The sequence below is a fragment of the Cyclopterus lumpus genome, chromosome 5 (assembly GCF_009769545.1).
Source record: "Cyclopterus lumpus isolate fCycLum1 chromosome 5, fCycLum1.pri, whole genome shotgun sequence".
Taxonomy (NCBI): Eukaryota; Metazoa; Chordata; class Actinopteri; order Perciformes; family Cyclopteridae; genus Cyclopterus; species Cyclopterus lumpus.
Genome location: NC_046970.1, coordinates 14,089,554 through 14,102,402, shown reverse-complemented (window position 1 = coordinate 14,102,402; position 12,849 = coordinate 14,089,554). Strand labels below are relative to the sequence as shown.

At 37.9% G+C, this 12,849-nt stretch overlaps 1 protein-coding gene across 1 annotated transcript; it reads right to left on the bottom strand.

Moving 5' to 3' along the window:
• Positions 1-339: 339 nt before the first annotated feature.
• thumpd3 (THUMP domain containing 3) lies at positions 340-8,126 on the bottom strand. Its single transcript, XM_034533458.1, has 10 exons — positions 7,994-8,126; positions 7,232-7,557; positions 6,961-7,038; positions 6,461-6,889; positions 5,711-5,841; positions 3,692-3,761; positions 3,324-3,439; positions 3,110-3,214; positions 2,759-2,882; positions 340-910 (listed from the first exon to the last, which is right to left on the bottom strand). The coding sequence occupies exons 2-10, from the start codon at positions 7,475-7,477 to the stop codon at positions 719-721; spliced, it is 1,491 nt and encodes a 496-aa protein (XP_034389349.1). The 5' UTR covers positions 7,478-7,557; positions 7,994-8,126; the 3' UTR covers positions 340-718.
• Between the last annotated feature and the right edge of the window lie 4,723 nt (positions 8,127-12,849).

Genomic DNA, 12,849 nt, shown 5'->3' with positions numbered 1-12,849 from the left:
GAAGTAGGTTATAACCCTGCATGAAAATGTTCACGCACACAAGTGTTACTCAGAAATACTCTACTTGCCTTATGAGTTATTATCAGGTAATATTCAGCGTGTTCAGGTCAGCACGGCAGATACAGAGGAAAAACAGATTAGAGGTGCAGTGCCTCATTCTGTGAGGTGTTCACCTACTGTCTTCTGCAGCAGGTCAACTATTAAATATTAGTAATAACACATGATAATAATACTAATTAGAAAATGTACGATAATAATAATGATACCCCTTACTGTACCTTCTTTGTTTTATCAGTCAGACAACTTGTATGATGTGATGAATATTTACATCAACTCACATTTTGTTTGAATCTTTTATTAATCAGAACAATATGGCAATGTGCAGTTCCTGTAAAGTGGATGCAGAGGGTCTGAGGACCCAATTTTCAGCAGGTTTCTGAACAGCATTATGAAAAATTAACTGCCTCACTCAAACCGAGAGAGAGAACTAATAAACTGTTGCTGAACATGAAAATAGCTTTTCTCTTTCCAGTTCGCCATTTATCACATAACCCCAAAATGAGAAATACCAAAAAATTGTTCACAAAAACTACCTGGCAAGCCTGACCAGATAACCTGAATGAATTTAAAAAAAAAAGGATTTATTGAAGAGAATATAAATAATGTTGATCCTACAGGACCTCAAATATAAACTCAGAACTTAAACGCAGGATGTGAATTAAGAGAGCTCCTCGGCGCCCTTCTCATCCCCCTCAGCGTTGACCGTCTCTCTCGATTCATGGACATCTTCCGGAGTTTGGCCAAACACGGCCTCGGTCCGCTTGAGGAGGTAGACTCCAGCATGTAAACCCCCGACATTGACCCAAACGGTATGCAGCCTCCTCCACAGTCCTCCCATCCTCGAGATAGCCTGGAGACAACATAAATATCATTAGGGAAAACTGACAAATGAGACATTTGTTTTGTGTAAAACAAGAACTGTGAAACAAATACAGCTGTTTAAATCCTTTTCCATGACTCAGAGACTTAGCTGATGACCACGTTAGGATGTTTAAACTTGATGGGGAACTGCATAAACATTTAAAAAAGAAACGCTGGCATTTACAAATGATCAACTGATGGATTGTGGTAGAAGAAAATAAAACCAACACTGGCCCTTTCCACTTCACAATAGAACACCATGTTAGTATACAATAGTATCCATTATTTGAGTTTGACCAACATCTTTTTAAATACCAAATGAAGAAGAACTTTGGTAATCCACTGACTTTTCTCCAACGCTGCCATCTGGCCAAAATGATAATTTTCCCAATACTTTGGTTTACAACCAAATACTTTTAACAATTCAATCAGACTCAACTGTACAGTGTTTAGTGCTAAGTAACAAGTGTTAGCATGCATTACTAAAATGACATGTAGGTATGTGTCATAATGTGTAAAAAAATAGATGTTCAGTCTCATGGTTAACGATTAAAAAAACTCCAACTACCTTAAGATATGTGGTTACAGTATATTGTTGACAGGCAGAGTGGTCTCAATCTTTTATTATTTTATTAACAGATTCTGACTGACTGTCAGTTAATACTTTACTAAATCACAGGAATAAAGTTAGAGAAACATTTATACAGATGTAACAGGATTGTTTTGATGAGAAAACTCTTTCTAACAGTTTGAGAAAGTGGTCTTAAGACACTTTCTAGGTTCCAGTCAGCAGTTTAACCATAAATGTAAACCATGGAGCAATGTACAGCAACTTTAAGCGCAACAAACGGTTGTTCCTTGTTTTACATCACTATGACGTTGACACATTATTCTTGCTAAGAGCAAGCACTCCCTGGTTTGACACATCATGGCTACTGAGACATGATGGAACATTACACAATAATGTGTCAGCTACACATGAAGATACACAGAATATACTGTTTTAACTATTCTGATCTGGTTTTAAAAGGAATGTACCGATTGGCAGAAAGACTTACTACTGGCTGGGAACAAAAAAGAATAAAAAGAAAAGAAACTTTGTTGATATGAATTATTTTTAGAATGACTTTCTTGGCAACAGGTGTTATACTTGTACACACTGTGTACTATTTCATTGAAATCTTGACACACCTCCATCTCACGCTCACTGAGGTGTGGAGAAAGCAGAACTATTGATAATACAAGGGTGGAGATAAAAACTAAATTGTTTTAAAATGATGTATTGTCTTACTGTATATGGAACACACGTCTAATAAACACAAATGGCGGCGCATCAGAGGGCGCAATGTACTATACTGCTGAGCAGGGGCACCCCAGTGTAAATCAGTACAAATTGTGAAAGATTTGAAAACGGGTGCATGTTGCCGACTCCGGAGGAGTAATCGTGTTTCCCAAATGATGCAGCTAGTGACAATATTCAGTGTTGGTCATATTTCTGTGTTGTCTAAGGTTTAAGGACTTATCGTTGTTATTCTGCTATTTGTTTATCAGTGCGAGTTAGGTGCTGCTTTATGAATAACAATATACAATATACCAGGAAAGGCAGTTTTTAATATATATATTGTATGCAGAGGCTGGGAACAGGCGGGCATCTGCTTTACCATTTAGATTAAGTGATCAACAGCTGCAACGATTACCAGAAAGTTGTTGGCAGGACAGGACTTGTTGCACTGTGATTTATTTAAAGGTTTTATCTCATGGAACCCTTTTTTTGCTTGGAACATGTTTAGCAACGTCTTAACCGGAAACCCTGTCATCTGCATGAGTATACGGTTACCTTGGTGAAGCACTTCTTGTCCTGTGTCAACAAGACAGCCTTCCCTGTGCCTGGTGTGCACACACGGGCCATTTCTCTCAGACAAGGAGGGTACAGGTCCCAGTTCTTCTTCCTTGAGCCCATTCTTTAGGAAAACAACGGAAAGATGTTAACAGTTGGAGAGAAAGTGATGAAAGATAAATCCATTATTAAGTATTTTCTGTTTTAAAGTGTTTTTTCAAACCAGCTAAAGCACCATTGTTATGTTAGTCCACTTAGACCTAGTATTCAAAACACTGAGTTATTCAGCATCATTTCTACATACTATTTAATCAGCCATGTATTACATGTAAACCACTGTTATTATGGTACCTCTTCCCAAAGGGCATGTCAGTGATGACAATATCGACAGAGCCAGTCCTTATGGGTAAATTGCAAAGATCCCACTGCACTGTATCAATGGGCAATCCAGAAGCACTGTTTGAAAAGAGCCAAAAGGGATTTAAAATCATTATGAACATCAACTACACAAAATTGTATATTCAAACTACCTCCTCATGAGATGTCCAGCTGTGCAGCCTCTCACCTGCCTTTGTCTGCCCTCCGTCTCTGGATGTGAGATACATTATTTACTGTGCGGTTAACTGCCATGTCATTGTTGTCACCGGCAACGTAGAATGAACTGTTAAATTCAATGGCCCCCTGGTGAAGAAATAGAAAAAACAAGAAAAAGTGTATATTCATCAGTACACTTGCTGATCATTTGACGATTGAAGTCTTCAGTCTGTAGTTTGCTCATGAAATGTATTTAATGTGGGTCATCAGAAGATCAGTGGCAGTGGTGCAATGTAACGATGTGTTTTTCAGTGCGAGGTGCTGGGTATATGGCACTGTATACTGTAGAACACATTTTTAAGCAATATTTGTAGTCCAGGTAAAGCAGTTATGTCTCACCTCCAATGGTATAGCTCCAGTCCCACACATTGGATCAATTATTATATCTGATGCCTGAGGTTTACAAAGCCTGTCAACAGACAATAGATTGTGAATACAGTTTATTACCAGTGCACCATGATATGGACTAATTTTATACATGTCAATATATAGCATCTGTTGTTTTTCTCCTCAGATGGCCAAAACCGGTTTCTGATTAATTTGAGCACTTCTTCTGCAGATTTACATTACACATACATTTCTAATCACCACTCATGCTGTCTTAACAATGGAATATTTAAAGAGTGATTTGATTTGATTTCACTGACTTGCAAAGTGAGAAATATACAGTAATTGACAGCCAATCCATCGTAATTCCCACTAGCAGAAAGAGATTTGGTCAGAACCCTAAACACGACTCTCATTAAGTTGTTCAATTACTGAAAAATACTGACCTATGACATGTCACAATACACCCAACTGCACATTTCCTCCCTCAACAACATTCATTGTATCTAATGCATTTATCACTTTATTAGAACCAATTCAAACTGGAATGTGCTAAATGTTAAATAGCTTGAATTTCATCAAATATTTATAGTTTGGTTAGCATTGCATTACATTGTTATTTCTTTGCTCTCATTGTACTCATACGGAATATACACAAAAGGTGTTTTTATTTTACTAAGTTTCTGTCTAATTACCAATTATTATTTATTTTTGATCATATACTGAATGAACCTCTGAAAAAACAATAACTGTAGCATGACCTATCATCAGCGATTTGCATATTCAAGTTTAAACAGATAACGCACCACGTGTCTAAATGGATATTAAAGTAATGACTCATGTATCTGGGCCAACCTCTGTTGTACAAACTATTAATGGTCCTCTCCCTTTGGCGCCTGACATAATTAAAAAGGCTTTGAACAATGATCTCCAGCCTACTATTCTCTCTGTATATAAATGTATTCATATAAATGTATTCATATAAATGTACTAGCTCAAATATCCTGATGATACACAAAACAAACATACATCCACATATTAGCTGAACCTGAAGAAGTTACGAAACTGTATTTATTCTGTGGATGCACCTTGTTTTCAGTAGTCAAATAACATATAGCTTTCTCTCCTTTACTCAACAGAAAAGATATACAGTACATATATATTCTAGATATTGTGCACATATCATCACATCTGTGTTAGGCCTACTAAATTGTTTGGACAAATTTGTGTTTTAAAACCCCGAAATATGAAAGAATGCATTTGAACTTATGTGCTAATCTTTACAAAAGGTGTTACTTAGCTGTGGTGTTGATTTTCTACAGTATTTTGTAATGCCTTAAAGTGCACGAAGGCGTGACTTGCAATTTTATCTCCAGAGAAGAGTTGTTTTTGGCCGGTTGGACGTGTTGGATTGGCCTGCATTCAGTCATTACAAGCACATAGTCATGTCCACCATCAGATGGAGGAGGAATTGTTTTACAGCCACACCAATGGCTTTTAAAAATATTCCATTATATAGTATCAGTATAAATGTATTGATGCTTTTATTCTCTATGTCATTTGGCCAACTTTGCTTTGGATAAGTACTCAGTCAAAGACATAGTTCATTGATCGATTATTATTAGCCAAGTTCTGGAGCATTATTTACATTCCAGCCCTTTATCTGTTTGCACCCTTTACTTCATGCGTGTTCATTTGTGTGAATGTGGAGGCACACACAATAAAAATCTGTTGTAACAGGAGGTAAGAGTCTGCGCGTGCAGCTTGCAGTATTTTTGTCACCAACTCTTCTTCCACCTTCTGTAACTTTGGTAGCTGTCCAAAGTGGTTGCACCTGTTATTCCGGGTGTATTTTTTAATGACTAAAACGTTGTCAACACAACCTTCAGTTAATGAACCAAAATTAGTGAGCCAATTATAAATTTGGAATTAAAAATGATTTAAATAATATACACATAAAAAAAAGCTCAACTATATCCTTAACTCTGTGGGACATTTGAAAACAGAGCTTAAATAGTGTTATAGAATTACCTGAGCATGCCATAACACAAGGTAGACCGCAGAGTGGTGGGTCCAAAGTGACTGATGTTTCTCCTGTGAAGACTCTCTTCTGTGAGTGCAATGCCGATCACCACCTCTTCCTTGTGTATGTTTAGTAACACCTAGTTCAGAAACATACAGTTCATGATTAGAAAGAAATAATCAATGTAACCACCACGCCTACATTTTTATATTCTATGGAGCTGAAACAATCGTCAAACAAATGAATCACCAACTATTCTTATGTAGATTAAGTGTTTCTTAACAGCCTAATATGTGTTTATTTAGTAAACAAACATGCAAGCACAAAGCAAACACATACAAAATTTACTAATTATTTTTAACATCTATCCAAACATGCATATATCAGCTCACCCAGAATAGGCACTAAAACTGAATTTAGTCTGTGAACAAACTGCCGTTTTAGTAGTCAAGTTACACACAACTGGCAACTGCTACCATGAATTAAAAGACTTTTTTTTACAAAATATAGGCGGACACAAATTGTTACCACTATGAAGACACCTTTTTAAATTAATTAAAAGGAATACAAACATCATCTCCATCATTTAAAACAATGAAGCGTATTTGAACTGTCACCACTGAGAAGAGAGTTATTTTTCTTTTGTCACTCCTTAAACTACATCATGCCTTGCAAATCCATCTGGACAGGCAAGGTTTGTATTGGCCAGTGTGATGGTATTCACTTTGTGTCGGTCCAGTCTGAACAAGGATGCCTACCTCTATGTCAAACTTTGTCATGTCTGCTTTCCACTGGAAAAATTCTTGCACAGCCCCACCAAAGTCTCTGGCTGCCTCATTAGAGGTAAAGCTGTGTTTATCACCAGCCCTGTTGCACGTCACACGAAACTTGATGAGTTTGGCCTCGGGTTCTGCTTCTTCTGAGTCCTGTGTGCTGGTCTCTCTGTCAGCCGTGCTCTCTGCCTTCGTCTGGTTTTCAGCAGCAGACTCCGCCTGTGGTAGCTCTTGCTGCTCAGTTTCAGCCACAGTTGCATCCGTGGCCTCAGCATTAGATTTAACTTTGGTGCCATTTCCTCTTTTCCGGTAGCCTTTCCTCTTTTTTAGGGTGCCATTTAGTTTCCAAACCTCTAAGGCATTAGTCCAGGGGAGTTTGGAGGCAAGCTGCTGCATCTCCCTCAATGTATCCTCCTGCAAAAACAGTGTTTATTACCCCTGACGATAAATATCAGCTACAACATAATAATGCTGGTTGTAAGTACCTTTGATTCTTTGAATTGGTAAAAATCATCCTCCTCAACCACAACAAACAGGTTGTCCACCGATTTCAGAAGATGGACCTAGAGATTCAAAAAACGAACAGAAAGACAGACAAATAGATAAGACTGAGGTTTTCTGGACATATTTTTCTCAGTTGTACTTAGTGTTTCAAGATATGCAGCATCAAAGTAAAGTGTTCTATGCAAATAATGTAATTTGACAGTAAGAAACACCGTGGAAGAAAAAGGCATGCATGGATTTCAGGTTTCCTACCTGGAAAAGCTTGTCAGTGGTTATTGGAAAATAGATGCGTCCACGATCTTTGCCTATTCGTGCATCAACCCCAATTTTCTCCTTGACCTCTTCTGCAGCAGTGTGCTCAAATCCTGTCGGCACAGTTGCTCCAATGGTGACAGTGAGGACGTCCCCAGTGATAGCATCATTCTTAGTGGAGGAAGGGGTAGATGGTCCCACTGAGTCGGGGCCTGGCTCTGCACCCCCATTTTCCTGGGAGGACATGCTGTATTTGTGGGCTGTACCTCACCAGACACGGAGGTATAACTGGAGGATATGTATTACAGTTGGTGCCACATGTAACCCTTGGAGGGGAAGGGGGAGAGAGATATTCAAACTGTTAATACTGCATGTGTGTGCCACACTCAGGCATGATTAGTCATTTGCAAGGGAGCAACGTGTTAAAATATAAATTAATAAAATATATATTGTGTACCATTATAAGTCATATGTTAGCATAGAATACGGTTTAATTAAACAGAGTGAATACACTTGTTATAATAAACGGTATTGCTGCGGAAGCAATGCCGGTTAACTTAGCTAGCTAAAGTTAGCCTTAAGGTGCTAAACAGTTGTTACGACTAAACAACAAGCTAACGTTGACGTAAGCTAACGGCTTTTTCTACGTCGCTGCCACATGATGGTACGTGTTTATGAGAGAAGCCTCCCCGGTGGAACTGTAGCAGTAGATAACAATTGTATAAGAGTTAAAATAAACTTGCTAACTGGAGTCAGACCAACCTGTCAAACACGAGGCGACTATATCGTGTTTTCACTTAGCAGCAACAATACCGAGGCTTCCGGCGGAAATCCGCAAGAATAAAATCATAAATTCCACAAACATATTCACACACATGAATATTTTTTTTCTTCTTCTTTATTTCTCTAAATATCTGAAAACTATTAGAGTGTATCGTGTCCAGTGAAATGCATCTTTGTATTTGTAATATTGTTCAGTATCTACATTTTAAAATATATTTAAAAATTACATGAAAAAAACCCCGAAACAATCAAAGAACAAATTGCAAGTCAAATAATAAAATTATTGTATTTAAATTATTTTATTTTATTTTCAAAACTGTCACCATTGTTTGTATGACCTTCATACGCTTAAATTAGAATGCAAATTATTAAAACTATCATAGCTCTACATCTTAAAAGCTTTGGTTTTGTTTTGAAAGTCAGGGGGCCAAACAGGAAATGTAGTTTGCCTGAGCTTGTTTCATCTTGCTCATTTGTTTCCATTTATTTTCCCTGGCTACTACTTCCGGGTACAACTTTCCAATAGCTAATCGACAGAGGGCGCCATGATATCTTTTTTTGAGCTTATAGTTTGAGAGCGCTGAACAAAACCATTCACCTTACACGGAAAAAACTAACGATACAAAATCATCATAAGAAAGATAGCATATTAAGAGAGAGGCCACACACTTAACACTTGGATAAGAGAAATACAAAAAACAACAAAACAACTGTAAGAGATTTAGTGGGAGGAAATAAAAACATTATAGATGAATAATAAGATCATTTATTTTTCTTTAATTATGGGTTGTTGTTCACCAGTGATCGTAATCCATTGTTTAGACATTGGGTTGACAGAGATACAACAGTGTGGTCACTAAATAATTATTATTAACAATAATGAGTATTCAGTTGAATCAAACACATATCACATCAATAGTTACTCATAGTAAAAATATGCATGCTTGATATGTGGCTTGTTAGTGGCTTATGATAAAATAGCCAATAACACTGCCATTGATTTATTTATTTGTTTTTAATGAGAAAAAGGTCTTTCCTCTGGCCAGTCCAAGTATCTTAGTTGTTTTAAAGTCGCCCATAATCTTCTTCCCAGACTCATCATTTGTGATAATGTGGTTTATAATAACTCCCTTCTCTTCTGTGTCACATTTCCGTGTGTGATTAAGGGCAGTGGAAGTAAGAGCTTTAACTTAGTGAGACAATTATCTTTTTATTAATAAAGAGCAGCTCTTTTTATATTTACACACCTGTTTTCTAATTTAATGTGGTTAAGCTAGGTTTAAAACATTTAATTAGGATTAAAGTATACAGAAAAAAACACACATATCATAGCTTGTTCCAAGTCTCTCCACACAACATACAGCGTGTTTATTGAACATGTTTTGTTGTTTTTCTAACTGTTTATTTAAGGTCAAGTCTGTTCTTTCTAACTGATTAGTAAGTGTGAAGTCTGGGAGACGAGTGGGCATGTGTTCATGTCAGGGAACGAAAAGTCCTGCACAACAGATGGCCAGTGTTGCACAAAGTACAGTAAGGCAATTTCTGACAACAAGTATTTTTAGACGTGGAACGTGGAACAGTGGACCAGCTCTTTACCCTCGCAAGATTACTGGAGGGGTCCTCGGAGTTTGCCCAACCAGTTTACATGTGCTTTGTAGACCTGGAGAAGGCTTTCGACCGGGTCCCTCTGGGGTTTTTGTGGGGGGTGCTGCGGGAGTATGGGGTGCCGGACCCGTTGGCACAGGCCATCCGGTCTCTGTACGCCTGCAGTAGGAGCTGTGTTTGTCTCCTCGGTAGTAAGTCAGACACGTTCCCGGTGGGTGTTGGCCTCCGCCAGGGCTGCCCTTTATCACCGGTCCTGTTCGTGACCTTCATGGACAGGATATCTAGGCGCAGCCAGGGGGCGGAGAGGATCCGGTTTGGGAGTCTCGGGATCGCCTCTCTGCTGTTTGCGGATGATGTGGTCCTGTTTGCCTCCTCGGACCATGACCTCCAGCATTCACTGGGGCGTTTTGCAGCCGAGTGCGAAGCGGCAGGGATGAGAGTCAGCACCTCCAAATCTGAGGCCATGGTGCTCTGCCGGAAACCGGCGGATTGCTCCCTCCAGGTGGGGGCAAACTGCCTACCCCAAGCGAAGGAGTTCAAGTATCTCGGGGTCTTGTTCACGAGTGATGGTAAGGTGGAGCGGGAGATCGACAGGCGGATCGGTGCGGCTGCAGCAGTAAAACAGGCGCTGTACCGGTCCGTCTTGGTGAAGAGGGAGCTGAGCCGGAAGGCAAAGCTCTCCATTTACTGGTCGGTCTACGTTCCAACCCTCACCTATGGTCACGAACTCTGGGTCGTGACCGAAAGAACGAGATCTCGGATACAAGCGGCCGAAATGAGCTTCCTCCGTAGGGTGGCCGGGCTCAGCCTTAGAGATAGGGTAAGGAGCTCGGACATCAGGGGGGAGCTTGGAGTCGAGTCGCTGCTCCTTCGTGTCGAAAGGAGTCAGCTGAGGTGGTTCGGGCATCTAGTCAGGATGCCTCCTGGACGCCTCCCATTAGAGGTTTTCTGGGCACGTCCAACTGGTAGGAGGCCCCGGGGAAGACCGAGGACACGCTGGAGGGATTATATCTCCCGGCTGGCCTTGGAACGCCTCGGGATCCCCCAGAATGAGCTGGAAAGTGTTGCGGGTGAGAGGGAAGCCTGGGTCGGCCTGCTGAACCTGCTGCCACCACGACCCGACCCCGGATAAGCGGGTGATAATGGATGGATGGATGGAAGTATTTTTAGAATGTTCAGTGTTTTTAGAATGTTAAATGTTTTTAGAATGTTCTGTGTTTTTAGAATCTTCAATGTTTTTTAGAATGTTCAGTGTTTTTAGAATGTTCTGTGTTTTTAGAATCTTCAATGTTTTTTAGAATGTTCAGTGTTTTTAGAATGTTCTGTGTTTTTAGAATGTTCAATGTTTTTAGAATGTTCAGTGTTTTTAGAATGTTTTTAGAATGTTCAGTGTTTTTAGAATGTTCAGTGTTTTTAGAATGTTCAATGTTTTTAGAATGTTCAGTGTTTTTAGAATGTTCAATGTTTTTTAGAATGTTCAGTGTTTTTAGAATGTGTAATGTTTTTAGAATGTTCAGTGTTTTTAGAATGTTCAGTGTTTTTAGAATGTTCAATGTTTTTTAGAATGTTCAGTGTTTTTAGAATGTGTAATGTTTTTAGAATGTTCTGTGTTTTTAGAATCTTCAATGTTTTTTAGAATGTTCTGTGTTTTTAGAATGTTCTGTGTTTTTAGAATGTTCAGTGTTTTTAGAATCTTCAATGTTTTTTAGAATGTTCAGTGTTTTTAGAATGTTTTTAGAATGTTCTGTGTTTTTAGAATGTTCAATGTTTTTAGAATGTTCAGTGTTTTTAGAATGTTTTTAGAATGTTCAGTGTTTTTAGAATGTTCAATGTTTTTAGAATGTTCAGTGTTTTTAGAATGTTCAATGTTTTTAGAATGTTCAGTGTTTTTAGAATGTTCAATGTTTTTTAGAATGTTCAGTGTTTTTAGAATGTTCAGTGTTTTTAGAATGTTCAATGTTTTTAGAATGTTCAGTGTTTTTAGAATGTGTAATGTTTTTAGAATGTTCAGTGTTTTTAGAATATTCAATGTTTTTAGAAAGTTCAGTGTTTTTAGAATGTTCAGTGTTTTTTCATGTTTGAACTATTGCCTCCTGGACGCCTCCCATTAGAGGTTTTCTGGGCACGTCCAACTGGTAGGAGGCCCCGGGGAAGACCGAGGACACGCTGGAGGGATTATATCTCCCGGCTGGCCTTGGAACGCCTCGGGATCCCCCAGAATGAGCTGGAAAGTGTTGCGGGTGAGAGGGAAGCCTGGGTCGGCCTGCTGAACCTGCTGCCACCGCGACCCGACATGTTCAATGTTTTTAGAATGTTTTTAGAATGTTCTGTGTTTTTAGAATGTTCAATGTTTTTAGAATGTTCAGTGTTTTTAGAATGTTCAGTGTTTTTATAATGTTCAATGTTTTTAGAATGTTCAGTGTTTTTAGAATGTTCAATGTTTTTAGAATGTTCAGTGTTTTTAGAATGTTCAGTGTTTTTAGAATGTTCAATGTTTTTAGAATGTTCAGTGTTTTTAGAATGTTCAATGTTTTTTAGAATGTTCAGTGTTTTTAGAATGTGTAATGTTTTTAGAATGTTCAGTGTTTTTAGAATGTTCAGTGTTTTTAGAATGTTCAATGTTTTTTAGAATGTTCTGTGTTTTTAGAATCTTCAATGTTTTTTAGAATGTTCTGTGTTTTTAGAATGTTCTGTGTTTTTAGAATCTTCAATGTTTTTTAGAATGTTCAGTGTTTTTAGAATGTTTTTAGAATGGTCTGTGTTTTTAGAATGTTCAATGTTTTTAGAATGTTCAGTGTTTTTAGAATGTTCAGTGTTTTTAGAATGTTCTGTGTTTTTAGAATGTTAAATGTTTTTAGAATGTTCTGTGTTTTTAGAATCTTCAATGTTTTTTAGAATGTTCTGTGTTTTTAGAATGTTCTGTGTTTTTAGAATGTTCTGTGTTTTTAGAATCTTCAATGTTTTTTAGAATGTTCAATGTTTTTAGAATGTTTTTAGAATGTTCTGTGTTTTTAGAATGTTCAATGTTTTTAGAATGTTCAGTGTTTTTAGAATGTTCAGTGTTTTTATAATGTTCAATGTTTTTAGAATGTTCAGTGTTTTTAGAATGTTCAATGTTTTTAGAATGTTCAGTGTTTTTAGAATGTTCAGTGTTTTTATAATGTTCAATGTTTTTAGAATGTTCAGTGTTTTTAGAATGTTCAATGTTTTTTAGAATGTTCAGTGTTTTT

Excerpts from the sequence above, each read along its gene's own strand:
- thumpd3 (XM_034533458.1), bottom strand. The coding sequence starts at position 7,477 with ATGTCCTCCCAGGAAAATGGGGGTGCAGAGCCAGGCCCCGACTCAGTG. Across the intron at positions 5,842-6,460 it reads TGACAAAGTTTGACATAGAG|GTGTTACTAAACATACACAA; the intron begins GTAGGCATCCTT and ends TTTCTGAACTAG. Across the intron at positions 3,215-3,323 it reads CGGAGGGCAGACAAAGGCAG|TGCTTCTGGATTGCCCATTG; the intron begins GTGAGAGGCTGC and ends CTTTTCAAACAG.